The following is a 21,564-nucleotide window of genomic DNA, read 5'->3' as shown; positions in this document are numbered from 1 at the left end:
GTTGAGGAGTGCGCGTGGGGTGTAAGACTCTTCCATAGTCTGGTTTTCATTCAGACTTTGCAGCAGTATAGTTCAAAATAGAGACGATGAAAAAAAAATAAAAAAAATCCTCCTGAGCTGGAGGTGGGAAAGAAGATAAGGAATTACCTTACATCAGTCTACTTCCCTTTTTCATCAAGCTTCAGGTGTGTTTTCATAAGAAAAAATATTTAAAAACAAACAAAAAAAAAGGCATGCTCTAACATAGTAGCTGAAATTGTTCTTGGTTCCTTACTAGCTTGGAGGAAGAGGCTGCGTAAGCAATGCAGGTGATAGTTGCCTGAGAAGTCAGCCAGGCTGCTGCCTTACTCTTGCATTAACTGGGGAGCTGTGGCAGCTGGCCATTCAGACCATCACTGTTAGATTTGAATGTCCAGATGAGCATGTGATTTGTGTGCTTCACTGGCATGCCATCTGAAGTGAGATGGGTCAGGCTAGCTCTGTGCCAGCCTGCCACAGCTGCTGTCAGGACACAGATGCTTTGGTACAGAAAGCCATTAGGTCGGTCTTCAAGGAACTTAAAGTTGTGGTAAGCCGTGCTTGCCATCTCCCTCCTAAGAACCTCATCTGTGTGCTACCGTCAGGCATGTGGGTGAGGGGGCGTGAGTACAAGAAAATTCTTTCAGTAAACTGTTCGAACATGCCTCTGTTTAAATAACCCACTGGAAAAATCAGACTCAACTTTTGTCTTGTGATCTCAAATGCCACCCCAGGAACCTTCAGAAATTGCCCATGCAATGACGTTTGAGATGTTAAAATTAACTACGTCAATTCAGATGATGTACACACAAATATTTGAGGAGTGCTATTTTGTTTTTTAAAGGTAAGTACTGCATTCTTTCAAGCTGCTATTGTGAAGACCCAATCTTACTTTGTGTATTTTTTTTTCTTCTTTGCCTCAGTTCCCTGAAGCAATGATGATGGTGGTGGTTTTCCATTTTTTGGCAACATGACACTGGCACTACTATTAGCACTAGTGGTAAACAGTCTTCATCTTGTTTCACAGGATCAGTAGAAAGCATCTTTTTATTGAATCATAGGAAAGGGAATGTACTTGAGAAAGTTGCCCTTTGTTTATGCAAATCATAGCTTTTACACTGTTCCAGTTACCTTTTTTTTTATATAATGGAAAGGGTATGGAGAAGCAATCACCATCAAATGCAGCTCACATGAAATGACAGGTTCCAAAGGTGTTTTTTTTTCCTATCCTCTCCACCATCAAATGCTTGCTTTCATTTTACTTGCTAAGAAAGGGAAAAAAAAAAAGAAAAAATTAATAGAATGCACATGAAAATGAACAAGAATGGATACAGAAGAAAATAATATCCACTTGGTTATGTGTCCTAACGGTCTTGCATCTGATAGGCAATCCCCCTGGCTATTTTGAAAGTAGACTGATGCTGTTCTAATAACCTGAGACATACAGAATAGAATCAGGGAATGGTTTGGAGTGGAAGGGAATTTAAAGATAAACTAGTTCCAACGACTGCCCTGGGTAGGGACACACCTTCTTCCTGAAGCCTCATCCGACCTGGCCTTGAACACCTCCAGGGATGGGGCATCCACAACTTCACCGGGCAACCTGTTCCAATACCTTGCCACCCTCACAGTGAACAATTGAACAACTTTTCTTTATATCTACCCTCTTCCAGATTAAAACCATTACCACTTGTCTTATCGTTACACATGCTGGTAGTAACATCACCCTGAACCCTTCTATGGGCTAAATAACCCTAACTGTCTCAGTCTTCCTTGATAGGAAAGGTGTTCCAGCCCTCTGATTGTTTTTGTGGCCTTCCTTTCATGTCCTTCTTATGTTGGGGTCCCAAGAACCTATCGCAGTGCTCTGTGTGGGGTCTCATGAGAACAGAGAAGATGGGCAGAATCACCTCCCTCGACCTGCTGGCCATACTTCTTTCAATGCAGCCCAGGATATGGTTGGCTTTCTGGGCTGCAAGCGCACATCGTCTGTTCATGTCAGGCTTTTCATCCCCCAGAACCCCCAAGTCCTTCTCCACAGGGCTGCTCACAATCCATTCATCCCCCACTGTGTGCTGATGTTTGGGAGTGCCCCGACCTAGGTGCAGGGCATTTCACTTGGCTTTGTTGAACTTCATGAGCTTCACACTGGCTCACCTCTCAGGTCCTTCTGGATGGCATCCCTTCCCTCTACAGTTTCAACTGCACCACTCAGCTTGTTGTCAAACTTGCCTTACTTGAGGGTGCACTGAATCCCACTGCCTGTGTCGCCAATGAAGATACTGAACAGTTCCAGTCCCAATACAGACCCTCAGTGGACACCTCTCCTCACTGGTCTCCATCCAGACAACGGACAGTATGCTTTTTAAATGTCGTTCAGATTCCACAAAAAGTTTCCTATATGTGTTTCATTCAGTTGTTTCACTTAGACCTAGTGTTGAGATACACATCTGTTGTTTGGCGCTTTAGGATTAAATATTGCCTTGTTCAAGAGCTTTTACATTGTGCATTTAAATTTTTGAATGGGTTAGATGACTGCCCTTAGTACATTCAATAGTCATGATTCAGCAATGCTTGAATGACATTATGTACACAAATACAATCTCTGAAACGACCTCTAGAGAAGAATAACCAAACTGAATATATGATCTAATGGTGGCTTCTTGTAGTACAGAACTAGATCTACAGATTTTTATTTTTATGTCCTTTTGACTTGTGCATGTGAAGGCCAGCAACTGGAGCTTATTACTCTTACTTGTAGCAAGTAATAATGCTATTACATTTGCAGGGGAAGAGCCCCTCCCATTAAGGAATCATTACATTCCCATTTATCTCAGCTACTACTAGCCAAAATTAATCTATCTGTGTCTGAATCAGAGGTTTCCTTTTATGTTTAAAGCAGTTTTAAAGAAGTGTTTGCTTAGTAATTTTTGTAAAATCCAACCAGTTGAGGGATTGTGGGTCCCTGGCATCTGTGCATGGGGTTGAATTTCACCCACAAGGGAAAAATGAGTTGCTTTGTCCACTCAAATTTCTTCTTATTAAATTTCACTTAAAGCTTCTTAAGCTTTTATATTTTTTTCTAGTCATTTACAGAATATCATATTGATATTTTAAAATAGCATAAAAACATGAGTCCGTATTTCTAAAAGACATGCATTTTAAGAGGCAGGCAATGATTAATGTGTTTCTTTTCCAAAATCTCTAAGGTTAACTGTGCCACACACCTGTGGGAAACCTTAGATGTGACCCAATGAAATTCAGTGTGCATGTCTGTATGCATATAATGTGTATGTGTTTGTTTATATATATTTAAGTCGGGTCCTGAATCCCACATAAAGCAGTTTGGCCAAACATCTGTCTGGCCCTAGGTTGCTAAAGAATGTGGATTACCTAGCCCGTGGTCTTCTGGCGTTTACGGTAAGGCTGCAGGAGAATATGCAGTGTGATGCAGCCCTGCCTCTTGCATGATATGAAAAGTTCCATGCTGGTACAGCTGAATTGCCTGTCACCACAGAACTGCTCGCCACCTCTAGTAATTAAATCAGTGCTACATGGCCATGGGAGGCTGTCTGAGTTTAAACTGACATTTCTTCTTCATCTTTGTGCTTAGTGTTTTGGCTGTCTGCCTCTGAAGCTTTATACGAAACACTAGTCACAAGGGTTTAGGTTAAAGGGCTGATGCTGCTGGGGCATTTGACTTGAATTTGATGTGGAGGTGGCTTTAGTAGTTTAAGGCGTTACTTGCATCTGCTATTATCTCTGCAAGCAACAGAGGCAGAGCAGAATATGCACAGCAATTTCAAGTTGGGACAAAGAAGTGCTTACGCTAATTTAGGTTAACATGCTGCAATGAGGGAGCTGGGGTTAGGACTGGCGTTCTTGTTTGTTCTTACATGAGAAATGAGCTGAGGCAACTGGGGTAACAGTGCTTTAAGTTGCTATGACAGCACCTTCCTCTGCTTATCCGTCAGTCCTTATTTTGGCTTATGAACCCTCAGAAGACTTTGGGGTGCTCTCTGGCTGAATCAAAATCTACTAGTTTCTAAATAGCCTTTAGCTATGCAGGAACTCCTGGAGTGGCAATACAAACCTGCAGTGCCCTGCCCTTGGTCTCAATGGGCAGCGTGAATGCGGAGATTGCACACACAACGCACACAGATGAGAAAAGACATAGGGCCCCAAGGAAAGAAGCACTCATAAGAACCTGCAGATAAAAAAACAACAGTTTGGTTTTGGGACACGGCAGTTAATTAGGAATTAAAGAGTGGATGATGGGTTACAACCACCTGAGAAACTCAACAGCCAGAAAAACAATCTGTCTTGTTTGAATCTGAGTTTTCAGAAAGCAACAAATTCTAGCAAGCTAAGCTCTGGGAAGAGATTCATCCAGAGCTACATCTGGCAAAGATCACCAAAGTACTCTGCATAAATGTCAGATAAAGAACTAATGAGTTGGAAAAAAACACCACAACCTAGACTGAGTGTATTACCCTTTTTGTGAACTTCAGGAGCATATCTCTGTGTATTTGATAACAATGTTTGCCTCAAGGTTTACCAACATTATCAACTATGCTCTTACTTGTGATATAAATGGTGCCACCATAGCTCCAACACGGCACAATGACCCACTTGTTCCCATCCCCAGAGCTCGCATCGTAGTGGGATAAACCTAAAACAGGCCAGAAAGAAATAGGATTAACATGACAATGTTCTGTGATGTGTGTCCCCTTTTTTCCTTTTTTTTTTTTTTTTCTTCAGAGAGCCCCATTGTATTTTCAAGGGCAGCCAGTGGGATAAGATATAAAAAGAATTAAAGATTCCTTTGTGTCTTATTTGTGCCATTACAAATCTGCCATTTCTTGCCCAAAGTAGAGGCTTAGGGTGACAGACACACCTTTCTTCCAGTTACACTGAGCTGCTCAGGTCAAAGTCACAGACTGTAGGCTGGGTGCTAGGCCCTGTATCTGGAAAGCACAAAAAAGGATATTGTCTGCAGCCTTCAAGACAGCCTATTTATTTGTAACAACACCTTTGTTTAGAATGGGGAAAAAGAAAATGAAATGCCATTAAGAAACCTCCAGGCTTAGAGGAACATGCTTTGTGTATTTTCTTTTTCATATCTCATATTTTCATAATACCTGTGCCAATAAAACACTTAAGTATGTGCTTGCTTAACTTTAGTTACGTCCCATTAATGTCAATAGATTTTAGCCTTTTTAGCCTTTGTCATTTAAGCCTTTGTTTAAATATTTTACTGAGCCAAGCCAGAGGATGTAAGGCAATTCAAGAAGAGTCCAGGCATGTGGCCGGGAAGGGCATTTCTAAGTATGGTTTTGATCCTCAATTAAATTGTGTGTATTGATGGTTTATCATATGGCTATCCCAGCAATGGTCTTCACATCAACAGCATCTGATTCTGGACTATTAAAGGCTGGTATTTATTCAAGTCTGGTGCATGAGTAAATACAGTGTGCTATTAAAAGAAGTACTGCACACTATCAGGCCAACCCACGTAGCTACGGCTATTAACGTATTATCACTTTACTCAATCTGAAAGTCAATATGTTAAATTTCACACAGTGGTGTTTTTTAAATGAAAACCATGTGCTAACCTACAAAACTCATTGCTCCAAAGTTGTATGAAGGAGAAGTTCTCTGAAGAATTAAAACTATTTGTAGACAGAACACAACAATTCCATTAGGTGATAATATAAATAAATAAATAAATAAATATATTTATATATATAAAACTCAATATACTAACTACATCAGTCCCTTAAGTGCTGGCGAAGGTTCCTTTCAGTGGTAGCCTATTATCTAACTTGAGAGGGATAGCAAGGGATAAGATGGAGATTTCTGGAAGATGCATGTACACAACATCCTCAAAAATCACATTTAGTAGTAGCTGACCAACAGGTGGCTCAGTAGGGCATTCCTGTCCCTCCTGCTCTTCTCACCTCCAACCAGTTTTCTGATTCTTTGGCTTATCTCATATATGAAAAGTTTGGTCAGGAAGCAAGAGACACTTAGTTCAAGAAAGATGACTAACTGGTCAGGAAATAAAGCAGCATTCCTGGCAAATGGGCTTTCATGCCCCAGAGCAGCTTCAAGTACTTTCAGAAGGACCCACCTCTGCCGTGTAAATGTAGATGGTGTTGAAGTTTGCTGAAACCAAGGCACGAAGCATGAAGAGAAACCCAGTCATGCCTGCACTGAAGAGGAAGCAGCGTGGAGCAGAGTTAGTGTCACTGAACAGTGATCAACAGAGACACAACCTAATGTATTCTCTGTGCTAAGGCTTTTAAAATAAGGAAAAGTTGATTGCTGACAAGTGTAATCGTTTTTAGTCCATTAGCAGGACATGTTTGCTACTTCTATAAAGAAGCTGCAAGCAAACATGCTGGCTGTGCTCAGGCTAAAGATAAGGCAGAGAAAACTGAAGATAATAACAGTAATAGCAGCAAAGAGGTTGGTACCCAAGTCAATGACTGTAAGCCTCCTGACAGGGGCTTGTTTACCTTAATGCTGTTTGCAGCCTCCCACTCCAGCTCCCAGAGCCCACAGTGCTGCCAGGCTCCTCGCCAGTTTAAAGCAGACTTCAGCTTGAAGCCCCCCTGACTTCCAGGAGCTGTTAGGTTCTGCCAGCTTGAGAGGGAACTTTCTTAGAAATCCTCCCTAATCAGCTTGATAATTATAGCACTCACAAAACCTTTCCCTTGAAGCCCTGAGCTCTTTTTGAAGTGCCTGGCTCTACAAGTTATAAGAGACAAAACTACCACTGCTAAAAAAAAAATAAAATAAAAGATAAAGAAAAAATAAGAGTGAATATACTTTCTAGTGGATGTTGTTCACATCATTTCTGTTTCCCAGACTACACTAGAAAGCAGCATGTTGTATGCATAGGGGAAGTTGCGCCCACCCCCAACAACACCCGCATGCTGATGGCGACTACCTCGAGGTGCAGATATTAAGGAGAAGAAAGAAGAGCGCCGTACATCCCATGGTGATACACAAGCTCAGGCGTCTTCCGAGGAAGTTGATGCCGAGGATGTTCACAGGATTTACTGTGAGACAGAAAGGAGAAGCATAAAATGTTAGGTGACATACTTGTAATGATCGTCTGTCTCTATAGGCCTCAAGGCCCTATGCAGTGTGACTCAAAAATACCTCTCTGCATCCTCAGCACCTACCGAATGCTCTACAGAATGTGCAAATCCTGTAGTGGCCTCCCTGTACCCAAACCCTGCAATCTGCCCCCATGGCACATGGCCCGGTCTCCCCACTGTGAGGAGCTGGTGCCTGGCACTCGCCAGCAAGGCCGAGGGCATTTCACCCTGCAGGACATCTCCGGGTGCTCAGCGAGCAGCACAGCACAGTGAGCACCAGCTGGCGGTAAAGAGGGCCTGGAAGGGCGGGGAAGGAAGAGGAGGTTACATGCGATCTCCCCGGCGGTGCTGATGATCATGGTCTGGTACGCAGAAGGGCCAAACGGGTGGCAGTGGCAGGGGCTGCGGCTCTCCTCCGAGATGGGGCCAGGGTCCTCCCCCAGTGGTGCTGTGGAGCCGCAGCTCAGGTCCCGCTCCAGCAGCTCGGCGCTGGCCAAGATGACTCCGTAATAAGCGAAAGCTATGCCAAGCCTGTGGGGAGGAACAGGGACATTGATGGGGAAGGTAAGGAAACGCTCTGGCACTGAAATGCAGCAGGTTTTGGGTGTCCTGAGACTCTCCCTGAACACACCAGCACTGTGGTGGTGCAGGATGGGCACCTGTACGAGCCTGAGCCCAGCGGTGACACGGGAACCCACCAGGTCAGCGGGCACCCAGCGCATGGCAGAGCACTGCCACACATGTCCACACACCTCTCTTCCTTGGAGGACCCCACCCTAGCTCATAGCTCTCTGATTGCTTGCCCACTGGTGCTGGGTTTTGCTGTGCAGCAGGACACCCGGACTGCCAAGCACCCCAATGAGGGTGAAGCTCACCCCTGTATTTCCACTGCCCCACAGCCACTCAGAAAACCCAGTGCAATGCTGCATGTGTGCATGGTCTTTACCCCTTCCCATCATTGCTCTGTTCCCCAAGGAAAGGATGTGAAGAAGCCATGAAATCTACAGGCTCTCGTTAAAAAGATTAATGCCAAAAGCTTGCTCATTTGTAATTGATAAAGTCCTGAGGCACTTTCTGACATTAACACTACTGCTCTGCCCACATTTCCACCTTCCTGCTCCACTTTCAAATGAAGGAAATGCTCCTACGTCTCTCAACTCCTCCATAAATGCTGGTTGTAGGCTACAGCTTTGCAAAGCATTGCTGCCTCTGGGCAGGAGCTGTGGTGATCCAGCTGGGAATAAGTTGTCCCAATATCCACCCCAATTTCTGGTCATTCCAGGCTGGGAGACAGCGATGCTGTGGTCATGGCAGGGAGAGTGTGCCACTTCAGTCCCTTGTCTTATTCCGGTCTGTGTGTGGAGACACTTCTAAACTGCCCCTGCCTGGAGGGAGTCCCTAAATCAGACCCCAGTGCTTGCAGCTCAAATACAGTAGCTGTCCAAGCGTTTTATTCCTCATCCTTCCTTCACAGTGATTTTTAAAAGGAGTTTTCATTATCCTGCTGGAGAGACTCACACCGCACCCTGGCTCACTGTCAAGAACAGGGCACTGGTGGCGGCAGCTTCGCTGTGTCATTATCAAGTAATCAGCATATGCCTAATCATAAGCAGGCTGAGAAGTAATTTTTCCTTTTTTTTTTTTTTTTTTTTTTTAATCCTCCCTGGCAGTTTCAGAAACAAGCTCCAGAATGCAGGCTATGAAATGAGTTGCCTGGGGACATGGGGGATGCTGAGGGCATGAAGGGATGGGGATGCAAACCTGAGAACAAACCAGTGGCTCCTGGGGGAGTAGAAGAGAAAGGAGGATTAAAAGCAAAAAGATATTTCATAATACTCATGCAAGTTGAGGGGAAAACATAAAATATTCAAAGCCTGACTTAGCAAGATTTTGGGTCAATGAGTTCCCACGGACCCATTATTTATACATTTCCATTCCAGACAGCACAGCCAATGAAACATATATTACCCATGCATACAGCTACTGGGAACGTGGCAAATGAAATTCGTCTGTCTTCAATCTTAATTTTCCTCAGCCAGTGGCAGTGGTACTAGTTAATGAGTTTCTGTCTGAGCCCTGTCTCACTGATACGTGGGCTGGCCTGCGAAGCAGTGCATTTGTCCTCATCTCTGGATGAACTAGCTGGCAACAAGAAGTGAAACCAAACTGAGGGTACATGTGGTATGCACAGCGGGCAGATGTGAGCTCTCCTGCTGCTCATTGACCAAACCACCCTGTCCTGTGGAGCTGATAAGCAAGAGACAAAAAAAAAAAATTACCATATGATCCATATCTGCAGAGTGGTTCTTAGGTATTTGGGATGGATGAGGTCCTTGAACCTTCCTCTTCTTTCCTGCAAATTAAGTGGTAGAAAGATTTGCTTAAAAGCCATCTTTTACACAAGGGCAAGAACTCTGCAGTGGCAGCTGGTGCCCAGGTGCCAGCACCTTTGCCCCAGGAGCACAGTGCCCCACCAGCCCTCTGGAGAGGAAGCCCCTCTTCCCAGAGGATGTCTGTAGGAGGACGTGCTGCAAAGGATGGAGGGGGGGAGAAGAGAGCACGCTGTGCACCCCCACTTTTGCCCCCACATGCCTGAGAAAACGTGTAGTTTTGGGGTTGCCTTTATTATTGTTGTTCTTGTTATTATTATTATTATTACTATTGAAGCCTTGGAGAGTGAACAACTAACAAAAACCCTGTGCATGGCCAATGTGGTTCCATTACATAAATTCAATTAAACCACAGCGAAGCTTTAATCCTAATTAATTCCAATACAATACATCTTGCATGAATTGCTGAGGACAATGCTTGGTGCCTGTGGGATTGAATAAGCCACAAAGAAGTCCAGGGAAGGGACTTAAAAGAGCCACATTATAACTTCGAGGCCCTGGACATGAGAAGCGATCAGCTCTGGAGCTGCTCAGCCTCCTTAAATAGGTGGAAATGGTGGCAGCTCCGAAATGTCCTCCCCTGCTCTGCCCCTCTGGCTCCACTTGCAGGGACCTGGGATGCTGGGAGCTGGCCCACAAGCAAGGCCAGGGGCTGGGAAAGACTCTGGGATCTGCAGGTGGGACATTTGTCCCATGGTCACGAAACCCAGCGGGACCCCAAGGAACAGGTCCTACATCTTCTGGTGCTGGGGACACTCTGGCAGGACCCAGTGGTTGTAGTGTGAGAAATAAAGTTGTGTTTTCGCAGTGTAAAATTCCACTAGCCTTGCATATTCGAAAGTGATTGTGCTGGCATAACAGTGGCATGACAGTGGGGAGTATGTTAAGCAGATAAGGGGAAGGTCCCACTGTCCCAAAATAAGGAGGATAGCTAAGAAAAGCAAGACGGGCAGTGTGAAATCAATAAAAACAAAAAATCATGGCAGAGATTTTCATGCCCTCAGCAACCCCCATGTCCCCAGGCAGCACTGCAGGCTGGGCTTACCTTGGGGGGCTCCTGCAGCACCCCCTCGGGCATCGCCGCCCGGTTTATCTTGGCTATCCTCCTCAGCGTGGCCAGGGCAGCCGCCGTGTTCCCTGTGGACACGTTGTACCGCGCTGACTCAGGGATGAACTGAAAGCAGAGCAGTTTTAGAAAGCCCTCCTGCCCCTCTCCTACCAGCCTGTGCTGCCCACAGCCGCCCATCCTGCCCACAAGCACTAGAAGTAGGGATTTTCCATGTCACTCTACAGAAATAAGACAGTCCTCATGTCTGAGGTTGGTATTTCTGAAGAGTGAATAGACCTGGGGCAGACGTGCTTGGCTGACACAGTGAGGGTGATGTCTCTTGGTGCCTGGGGACATGCCAGGTCAGTGGTGGTGCAGTGGTGAACGGGCAGAGAGGTTCTTCCTACCTTGAACACCAGGATGAGAATGATGCCGGGGATGGAGGCGATTCTGATCAACCACCGCCAGCCGATGGTTGGGTTCACCACTGATGCCAGGCCAATGATTAACAAGGATCCTGCCAACCAGAACACCTTTCCAAGGGAAAAGGAGGGGTTAACATGGCAGCAATTTGCTTATTTTCATCCCTTCTGGTCTCATTCTCTGGATAGGTGGGGATCTGTCCCGGGGAGAGCTGCACTTCAAACTGAGCTATCCTGAGGCTGTCAGAGAAGCTGAGTTTGGGATGAAGAAAGGAGGGAAAGAAAGTAGCTCTGGATGAAAACAGATAATGTGCTGTAGCTGCTATTGTACTTAAAGACCTGTTTCTCCTTCCAGTCACTTCCCTGCTAACAATCAGGACTGAGTTTTTCTCTTGTCTGAATCTCTGCAGGGAAGCAGCAGATTTACAAGCACCAAAGGCAAAAAGGGGCGAGCTTTCCATTGCTGAAAGTTGGTGGGTCTCTGTGCTGAGTTATACCAGTGGAGAATCTGGCCCCAAATCTGCAAGTACTTTCCTCCCTGCGGTTCACTTGTTGCCATCAGGAGAAATGTCCCTTTGAGGGGGACCACACAAAGGAGTTTCAGCAGTACAAATCACAAACAAAATCGCAAAAGCCACAGCAAGTTCATGAGTAGTCTGTGGGCAGGAATAACACGTTTCTGGGGAGAAATGCAAGATTGTTCCTTTTTATAAACCTCTGTGTTTCCGATGACACTTGGGTAATGAAGCCCTGGGATCAAACACCAATGAAAAGCAAACTGCCCCTGCCACCAAGACTGTGTACCAGTTCTTCTGTTCCAACAGCCAGACGAATTCATGGGTTCAGCAAGGCCTTCACAAATCATTTGCACATGCATAAAGTGGTCATTGCAGGAAGCTGAGCAAGGAATAACCCCAGTCGTGCTCACTGTGGTTTTTGTCCCACAGGCGGCCACATCCTTTCCAGCACGTCTCAGGCCTAGCTTGGGACTAACTATGCTGGCCCTGCAGGGAGAGGCCCAGCCCAGGACCTCATCTGGGAGCTGCCTCATTAATCACACATTATTACCATCGTTCAGACTCGAAGGCTTGTATTTACCCAATGTGAGTCCCCCACTACATGCCAGTTGGAGATGTCGAGCTGCCCTTGACTGTGGAGACCCCTCCTCAGCCCACCCCACTTTTGACTTACATCTGCACGAGCTTTTTGCTCACTGTAAACATCAGAGAGAGCCCAGGCCTCCTGGTGCACCCCAAAGAAAGGTGGGATAAGCACAGGTGAAGCTGTGAGCATCCTCTGCCCCATCTAGCACCACGCTGACCTCTGCATCCTGCTTCCCAGTGAAGAAAACATGCACACTCCTGCTGCAGCCCTGCGCTGGCAATGCTGCCCTGGGCTCCCAAGTGACAGCCCACTGGCATTGACCCCATTACAGCAGGCAATGCGGTTATCAGCAAGGTAACCAAGAAGCTGGATATCAGCCATCATTCAGACTCACCACAAAGTTAGGAACATCCAATTATTTGAAAAGGAATTGCTCCCTTTCTGCATGCAACTGTGTGTGTGCATCCTTAATAATGCACAGCACACACTCTGAGGCACAGGAGGCAGAAGGCACTCATTTGGCCTAAGACAAACACAAATACTCTGGGACAAAGGCTGGCTTGTCACAGACCTGGTTTTCAAACAGTAGCAGGACAAATCTCCTGGGACTCTGGATGAGAAGAAAAAGTAGCATACTGGCTCTTACCTGGGATAAGGGCAGCATGTATCCTCGGTACTTGGTAGGTAAAAATTCCGTTTTTATGATAAGCCTAGTGAAAAGGGGAAATAAGGCAGAAAGACAGAGACAGAGAGAATGTCTGCACTGATCAAATGGCAGTTCAGCCCAGCCGGTATTGAATGTGGCTGCCTGCAGACAGAGGGACCCCCTCTTCCGCCACTGAGCTCCCAGGGGAGACCCTGCTCAACACGCCCTTGGTCAGGAAGGCACCAGGTTACATGCAGGGAGGTGCCTGGCATAAATCCCCTCCTTGGCCAAAAAGAGAAGGGGGAGAGTCTGTGTTGGCTCTTTCTGTCATCTCATCTGTTGAGGTGTCTTATAAAATGTGCAGCACCAGCAGCAGGAGGGACTGCAAGCACCTTACCTGCCCGGCCCTGCCCTCCATCCTCTGAGGGCGGCAGCCCTGGGATGGTGGTGGAGGCACGACCCGGGCATGGGATATCTCTTACTGCTGGCAGCACCAGCCTCCTGTCCTTCGCTTCAGCACAGGGCTCTTGGGCCAGTGCAGCCTGCCTTGGGCTGTCCTGCCTGGGCAGTGGGTTTGGAAAAAATCATGCATTCCAACCAGCGTTCACTGAGACTCAAAGGGAGGTGAGGGAAAGGCTGAGAGAAGTTTGTTGTAGGAAGGGCAATGTTCTGCCTCCCACAGCCCCTCGAGTGGAACAGGACCTTTCTCGCCTGCCCCGCGTTTCAACCCAGACTTTGAGGAACCATGGAAAAAACTGAAACATTGCATTTGTTTCCCTGACAGAGTCAAAAGAAATCACTTATTTTTCCAGACTCTTAGTGAAGTGGCTGTTAATACTGTGAATTTTTCCTTTCCCCCCCCCCAACACCTCCCTGCTTCCGCCCTGAAAGGGCAAGAAGTTTCATTTAAGTGGGAAGGTTTTACACCAGTTCGGGAAGAATTTGCTCTAAGCAGAATTGTTGTGACTTTTTTACAAGGAAGCAGCCTTTGCTCATCTGTTACCTGTCTAATTGTTTTTATAATATATGTGGTTAATAATCCCCCTGTCACTGGTTTAATGCAAACCAGCTGCCCTCTCTGTCCCAGGGCTGAGGAGCCCTTGGGAACTGCATCTTAGGTAGACAGACAGGGATTCAATGGCATTACAGAACGGCGTTTTGCTTTAAGGCGATGTGGGAATTTGCTCTCCTCTGCACTTCCAGCCCCCTGAGAGGCCCCTTCCTGGCCGTCTGCTCCCGGTCACCGCGCAGCTTCAGCTTATCAGGCTCAGAGCACGAGACGCTGGGCGCTGCGCCAAGGTCAGCCAAAATGAGCTGCGGGGCCTTTCTTGCTTTAAACCCAGGAATACAGCCCCTCCGGGCCCCTGGGTGCCTCCTTGGAGGAAGGAAAGCAGAGCCATGCTCTCGCTTATTCACGAACAGAACCTGGTGTCAGGGTGCTCCTCACAAGGCACGAAGCACGTCCTTACCCCTGCGCGTGGCCTGACACGCCGCCTCCCACCATGGTCCTCAGGAAGACGAACCAGATGTAGGATGGGGCAAACGAGGTCAGCAGGGAGAAATAGGCTCCCCAGAGGAAGGAGAGCAGCAGAATCTGCAAGGGGCAAAATTAGGGTGATAAAACCAAGCGCTCTCTCCAAGCACAAAAATTATTTTGAAAGTTTTCTGAGGCCAAGGTGCCAGCTAAGAGAGAGGCCAGCTAGCTCCAGGCTTAAGGGGCAAGGAAAGGGCCAGGGATGGGCACCATGATGCCTGTTTTCATGGAGTCTGGCTTTCCTCCATGGGAGGAGCAGCAACCAGCCTTCCAGAGGCTTTGGGAAGGGCTCGGGTGGATCCGAAGGGTTTTGAGCCCTATGCAAAAAAGCCCCTGGACTCTCATGGGAGCAGTTCCTCAGGGACATGGCACAGCAAAGGGATGGAGGGGACAGGTGGTGGCAGGCCCCACGTGGCTTGTCACAGGGCTGGGGAAGGGCACGCACAGCCCCAGTGCCCACTCACCTTCCAGCGTCCATACCTGTCGGCCAGGAGCCCGAGCACTATGCTGAAGACCATGTAGCCAAAAAACACCATCTACGGGGAAGTGGAAGACAGCTGTGGGGTGCTCGTTCCCAGCAGCACCAGGCAGCTCTGCTCTCTAAAATGGAGGTGAGCTAAATGTTTTCTAGGCAGGAGGATGATCTGCAGTGCTGGAGACATGTGTAGGGTCAGTCCTCGAAGAGAAGGGTGGCAAAGATTTCTAAAAAGTCAGGAACTGGGGGGGGGGGGGGGGGGCTCATTTTGGCTCTACACTTCTGGGCATGGATGTGTGCTCATGACAGGTTGCTTCCTGGAATTTTAAAGTTGTGGCCTGTCCCTGAGAGGAGGCCTTGGAATTTATTTGGTCTATTGGGAAATGTATGTTATGAAGCCTGGTGGTGCCGCAGACACTGCCCTTGTGGTGGATGACTTGCATGGGGGAGCACAAGTCACTCACCGTCGTCACTAGAGCCACCTGCCAGTCATGGAGCTGCCACTCACATCGGATGAGGGGGGACACGACAGCTATTAGCATGATCTCCATGGCTTCAGCCACCTTTGGGAAGAAGCATGCACATTAACAAGAAGGGAAAGTGTGAGGAGCCCGTGGGGTGAAGACCCTCAGCCCCGCCTAGCCTGCAGCCACGGCAGTCTCACCGTGTTGAAACAGGCCCTGTGAAGCCGTGGTGCCTCCACAGAGGTCTAGCCCTCTGCCTGGTCTGGAAAACGTGCTTTTGGGAATTGGGAAAGGAGAGGATGGGACAAAGCTGCACCTAGAAAGTGGATATCTGGGTACAGCTTGTGACTAGAAAGGCTGGATAGATTCATCCCTTACAGAAGAGACTCTCAGCCAGCTGTGCTGGTGGAAGGTCTTCAACAGCATCCAGAAACCAAGCTGCTATTTTAAATACCTGGCTGTGAATTTGGGCATCTAACACAAAGACAACCTCTAAAATAAAATAAAATAAAATAAAATAAAATAAAATAAATAACATAAAAATAGAATCATTGCTCTGTTGTCTGCTCCTAGCAGCTGGCTTTAGTTAAGAAATCATTCATTTAGTTAAGCCATCATTCACTCATAGCTGCAGGCCTTCCCATCTCAACTGTGGCAATGCTCATGGATATGTCCCCATCACACCTTCACCCCAGCCTGGCCCTGGTTCCCAAACCAGATGTGCTGTTAACCTAGGACCCTGGCAGTTAGTTAATTAAGAAGTTTTCCAGGTAGCCAAGAGTGAGAGGAGAGCAGCCATCCTGTGTCAGACTGCACAAGGTTTGGGTGCCCTGGGAATGGCATGAAAAATGCAGTCAGGAGGCTGAACCTAACCCTCAGGAGGTGGGACGGTGACCCAGGGCAAGGGCAAGGCCAGGATGACCTGGGGCAACCTGTTCGGCTTTGCCTTGAAAGAGGTTCAATATCGGTTTCGGCCAATGTTGGTTTTGGACAAAGGTGACAAAAGCAGAAATCTTGCTTGAGAAAGTATGTGTGAAAAAAAAAGGGGGCTGCAATATGTGCACATGGGACTTTCAGTTGTTATTGCACAGTAATAACAAAAAGGAGGAGAGCGTTTTTTTGTGTGTTTTTTTTTTCCTTTTTTTTTTTTGGTACCGTGCAGTTGGCTGCAGACACCTACCCCAGTGCTTCCCATGATTAGGAAAAGTGCAATGTGGAACCTCCCAAACCCAATGGTTTCCACAGCTTCTTCCACCGTAAATGTCTTCTGCCCTGTAACACCAAAGGGGAAGAAAGAGACAAAACAAATTAAAAAAAATAAAAATTAATAATAAAAAAAAAAACACATCAATTGTCAAGCTGTACCTCCTCAGGTCTTTATGAAATGTGAATGTTTTATGTGGCCTGTGCCAGGAGAAAGGCTGGAAACACCTAACTTGCCCTGGCATGGGTGCTGTGAGCCAGGGCTGGGGACTGTCCTGGCCCCGCAGTCCCACAATAGTCACGGCTGCTGCAACAAGCACATCTGGGCTTCATATTGTCTCCTAAAGCTTTTCTCCTCATTTTCTTCCCCCATTTCAGGATCAAACCAAGCAGCTCTCAGGGCTGAGATGGCTTTATAAACAGAGCTGGCAGAAAGCTTTCAGCGTATGTATACATTTGAGCTCTTATTTAGGTAAAGTCAGAGCTGTACAAATTTTTTCTGTCAGGACATTTATCTTTCAACTTAGTCAGGTCAAACCCTGAAATGGAACAGAATTTCAGAAGAAAAAAATATAATAATTTCATAGAAACCAAGGCAGGCAGCTCTTCCACTGCTGCTGGTGGAAGACAAGCCTGGCAGCTGTGGTGGGAGAGGAGGAGTATGAAGCTGATGCCTGTGGCTGCATGGGCAGAGATCTGGAGTACCAGAACGCTGCCTCTACCCCACTACACGAGGACCAAAATTTCTAGTCTTGCAAACACAAACCTACCTTTAGGGGGTTCTTGTCCCTCCATGTGGATTTCCTCCAAGGCAATAGTGTTTACTGCATCTTTCGGTGCAGTGGCCATCTCAGCTCCTGCTGGGGTCCCCGGTCACTGCTAGGGAAGGATGGGATTTAACTGTGAAACCTTCAGATGGTCACAAAGCAACCTTTGCTATCAGCCAGCAAAGCAGTTTCCTGCATGGACTGCAATGGAAGCATTCAGATATGTTCAAACACATATTTGTTTTAGGCAGCTAGTAGGAAATGACACTTCCCACAGTGGTTTTTGTTTGTTTGATTATTTGTTTTGTTTTGTCTAAAAAAATACATAGAAGCATCACAAGGCAGTTCAGTTGAGCTGACAGATCAGTCATCACATTGCTCTGGCTGTTTTCATAGAAAGTCCAGAGACTCAGGGAAGATGCAAGACTGTGTGTCATGGCTTCCCAAGCCTGGAAGTGCAAAGACAGCCAAAGGATGCTGCATCACCTCCAAGATCCAAGAGCTGACAATTACTGGCACTACGCTGCCCCAGTCAAAGGTAGAAATGTCTGCCTCTTAGGACCTGAGGTGCTGCACCCTGTAATTGCTGAGGTTTGTCAGAGCATGAAGCAGAGCCAGAGGGTGGGAACAGCCACGCAGAGCAGTGGGACTGCCCAGCCTGCTCCCCGAGCCCTGGCTTCCCAGGATGGGATGTCTGGCAAGCAGCAAGTCCCTAGCTCCTCCTCACCCTGCCCAACCCTGGCAGCACAGTGCTTCTCACTGGACATGCGGTCCTCTGCCTCACCCCCTTGCATTAATCCCCATCCTTTTATGTCAGCAAGAAAAACAGCCACAGGGGACAGCTGGCTTCTCCCCTGAGCAGTTCTGGTTTCTAATGCTAGATCCCTAGAACTGATCACGCCTGCTTTTCCTTGTAAGAAAATATCATCTTAATCCCGTGGCAGGGATTAAGCACACCGCAAGCTTTAACCCACAGGCTTTCCTGCTGAGTACGTGCTCAGACACTGGCGGGGGGGGGCCTCAACCCATGCACAGGGTAACTAGCCCTCCTCTGATGACCTCCATCCAGAGGTGCCGGACTTGGCCGAGGAAGCATTCACTGCCACCCAGCAGTGGTCTGGGGGCTGCAGCAGGACCAGGGATTTACCTAATGACTGAGAGCATCTAACAAAAGACACAGGATCTCAGCTGAGGTAGAGGGCAGCACAAGCTCGGAAAGCACAGAGTTACGGCACTCGCAGGCTGGGCACGTTACAAACATTGCACTGAGGTGCAGTTAGGCAGAGGTCATTCAGGGCTAACAGCAGATTAATCGGCTGGGTCACATACACTGACCTTGCTGTTACAGACCATTACAGTCCAGCATCCCAGAGGATGCGTAGGATATTGCTTACTACTGTCTCTGAGCAGCATCCTCGGAGGCAGCTGTAGCGGCCAGCACCATGTATTGCCACCAGCTGATCGTGTTGGCCACCACATACAGACCATTTCAAGGTGGAACCAGCTCAGCAGCAACCAAACAGGGTGTTTGGAAGAGCCCTTGAGAAGAGATAATGTTTTGCTTTGTGGCTGAGTCATGGAGAGCTTTACAGTAATGAAACCTGGGCACCTGTAAAACCTGAAACCTGTGAAACGGCAAACCCTGGCCATGCAGGACCCACCAGTGAGGCTCAGGTGCTCAAGCAGAAGGGTGCAGAGGGGCACCCCACCATTTGGGGTGGCCAAGACACCCCCAGAGGTGTCAGAATAGAATCTAGCACCTATGGGAGACCCACACAGCTCCCAAACAGCAGCAACTGACCAGGTGGGATACCTGTTCTAGCACCTCAAGTAACACCAGAAATCTATCCAGGCATCTCCATCTCCCCTGTGGCCAGGGCACTGGGGCAGCTGGAGCAAAATTCACTCACCCATAAGCAGGTAAGAAGCCACTGCTAAGTCCTCAGCACCGTATGCTCTGCACCAGCATTTATCTCCAAGAAGATTTAGATGCCACGCTTCAGCAAATCTCCTAAGGGTTCCTACTGAGCATAGGGTTTGCTCATCCCAAGCACTTGCAGCCCTGTTTGCTCTGATGGAGCAGCTCATGTCTATCACACCTCTTTGGGGAGTCACAAGGAAGAGCTTCCTGCTATTTGTAAATCACACTGAAAATACGAAATGACAATTACACGAGCCAAAAGAAGAGCACTGCCAAAGCTGTTGCTGGCAGGGAAAACAGCAATCCTCCATCAGAAGGGAGCAACCAAGAGTGCAGTGAAACTACTGCTGGGACCCGGCAGCAGGAAGACATGGCAAGCAAATGATCAGAAATCCCCACTCCTAAGCCAAGGCTCAATTAGTTTGTTGTTGTTTTTTGTTTGTTTGTTTGGAGTGAAGTTTCCTTACCTCTGAAATGTCTCAGGCACAGAGGAGCAGACTTTTCCTCCCTTACGGCTGTTTCTTTCCCTTCTGCTGTTTTCTTTTTGCAGTGCTGGCGGTGCTGTGGGGTTTGGGCTCCAGCTCCCGGGAATCAGGTTTCCTCCTCCCTGGGCACAGGCAGGTCCCTCCCCACCCACCTCCACCCCCAGCAGTAGGTGGCACAGCGGGGCACCTCAGTGCTGACCTGTGCTGGTCCCCTTGCACCTACAGCTGCCTCTGCAGGAGCTGCCCACCATGGCTGATGGTGTCCCCCACCGCTGTGAGCAGCACCCAGGTGCCACAGCCACCAGCTCCCCTGGGCCATCTGAAGCCAGATCAGATGCCATCACCACAAAGAAAACAGGGCCTGTCCATCTGCTTCATCTCTCTTAATTTCCCAACCAAGTACACAGCTCCAGTGAGTATTCGTGGCTTGCGGTGATCCCGACCTTGCCTCATAGCAAATCCGAGTGCTGCAGGTTGTGCTGGCCAGTAAATCTGAGCTATGCGTGCTGTAAGTGCTCTTGACAAGGAGTGTACATGCTGACCTTGTTGGTTGACCTTGCTGTTGACCTTGACCGTGTTGGCTTTAGCTTTAATTTCTCCCAGTGGAGATGCTGGGGAGTTTTTTGTCTCCCTTCCATAAGAGTTCCCTAAATCCTTCTCTTTTGAAATATGTACACCAAGCTGGAAGCAATGCTGTAATAGTTTTATCAAAGCATGTAGCTCTCACGCCAAGTTTCACACATTCAAGCATCAGGAATGCATTTGCTGTCAGCCAACATAAGCTATTTCACAGCCCTATTTTACATCTTCCTTTTAATAATATCTGATATTCAGCCACAGCCACTATTGGCAACTGCTAAACTGGATGCAGGATCCAGGCTGCCAGATCCATACTGTTACGTTTTCATTGCAAAAACTCAGACACCGTGCATGCAATCACAGAAGGGAACTGAAGTTTTGGTATTCTGGCTTCCCAAAGCAGAAGGGAAAAGAATGACCAAAAATACCAGTGAAATATTCAGCCGCAGAGATGTATTTTCAGGCTCAGGTGTCTGGGATGAAGGCATGCTGTCTATTACTTCTTTTAGCCACCTCATGATAATTTAGTTGTTTGCAATAGAAATGCAAAAACTGGTCACAGAGAAGTGTGAATGGAAATGTCTGCATAAATTAAAGCTCCAGGAGAAACAAGAGAGTGAGGGTGAGAAGAAAGTCCTCTGCTGCTGGCCAAGGACATGACAGAGAGCCATCACACAAGTAAACACTGTGGAAAGTGCTGTTTGCTGCAAGAGGCAGAGGCTGAGCTTCAAGAAACTGTTGACTCCTGAAGGTTATAAAAGATCTCTTCGAAAACCATCATCGCCAAACCAGAGGACCCAAGAGACTGGACAAGACCTCAGTACCTGGCGATCCTCATCCTCTGTCTCCCCAGTCATCCTGGCAGGAAGGCCTGGCCACACACAGCTCTAGCTCTCATGAGGAGGAATTAAAATTCCATGAAAGAATGAGTGTGAGTGACTGAAACCATTTTGACTGACTTTGTTATCACTTTCCCATCCTTCATGGTCATTCCGGCTGATCTTTTTTTTTTAATATATTTATTAATCTTTTACAAAGTGATATACATGATGTGTTACCAGCCCTCAGGAACAAACACCTTCCTAGCTAGGGGATGAGCTTTGGATCCAGAGGCAACCAGTTCTCCCTAGGTTAAAAAATCCCAGTAACGTAATGGGAAGCCCCACCTCCTCCAGCAGTGGGTAAAGCCCAGATGAAGACAACAGGGTGTTGTACCAAGGTCCACTACTCTGTAACAGCAATCTCTTCTGGATCTGGCCACACCTGGTGGCCACATTCACAGCACCAGCTAGAAAACCTGGTCTCATTCAGCTTAGCAGATGTGCTGGGGAAAGGGCAGTCACTGCTCTGCTCCAAAATACCCCTCATCTTCTGCAGGAAAAACTTAAAAACAAGGTAA

At 47.4% G+C, this 21,564-nt stretch overlaps 1 protein-coding gene across 3 annotated transcripts; it reads right to left on the bottom strand.

Moving 5' to 3' along the window:
• Positions 1 to 941: 941 nt before the first annotated feature.
• SVOPL (SVOP like) lies at positions 942 to 14,807 on the bottom strand. 3 transcript variants are annotated; one of them, XM_066997890.1, is made up of 11 exons: positions 14,207 to 14,690; positions 12,738 to 12,801; positions 10,973 to 11,098; positions 10,563 to 10,691; positions 9,407 to 9,480; positions 7,456 to 7,658; positions 6,974 to 7,085; positions 6,152 to 6,233; positions 4,601 to 4,690; positions 4,112 to 4,225; positions 942 to 1,283 (listed from the first exon to the last, which is right to left on the bottom strand). In XM_066997890.1, exons 1-11 carry the CDS (start codon positions 14,239 to 14,241, stop codon positions 1,272 to 1,274), a joined length of 1,041 nt encoding a protein of 346 aa, XP_066853991.1. In that variant the 5' UTR covers positions 14,242 to 14,690; the 3' UTR covers positions 942 to 1,271. The 3 variants fall into 3 exon arrangements, with proteins under 3 accessions (XP_066853991.1, XP_013028576.3, XP_066853987.1); XM_013173122.3 differs by lacking the exon at positions 942 to 1,283 and adding an exon at positions 14,736 to 14,807 and having other exon boundaries at positions 4,016 to 4,225; positions 14,207 to 14,331; XM_066997886.1 differs by lacking the exon at positions 942 to 1,283 and having other exon boundaries at positions 4,016 to 4,225.
• Between the last annotated feature and the right edge of the window lie 6,757 nt (positions 14,808 to 21,564).

This window comes from Anser cygnoides, chromosome 1 (assembly GCF_040182565.1).
Source record: "Anser cygnoides isolate HZ-2024a breed goose chromosome 1, Taihu_goose_T2T_genome, whole genome shotgun sequence".
NCBI classification, from domain to species: domain Eukaryota; kingdom Metazoa; phylum Chordata; class Aves; order Anseriformes; family Anatidae; genus Anser; species Anser cygnoides.
Note: the sequence above shows the minus strand (reverse complement) of the source record. Positions and strands in the feature narration are given on the sequence as shown.

What these genes read in the sequence shown, in the direction of transcription:
- SVOPL (XM_013173122.3), bottom strand. Translation starts at nt 14,807, where the DNA reads ATGGTGTTTTTTGGCTACATGGTCTTCAGCATAGTGCTCGGGCTCCTG. An exon ending in ACAGGTATGGACGCTGGAAG is followed by an intron (nt 14,332 to 14,735) that starts GTGAGTGGGCAC and finishes TGCCCCTTGCAG; the next exon opens with ATTCTGCTGCTCTCCTTCCT. An exon ending in TGGCACCATTTATATCACAA is followed by an intron (nt 4,226 to 4,600) that starts GTAAGAGCATAG and finishes TTTTATCTGCAG; the next exon opens with GTTCTTATGAGTGCTTCTTT.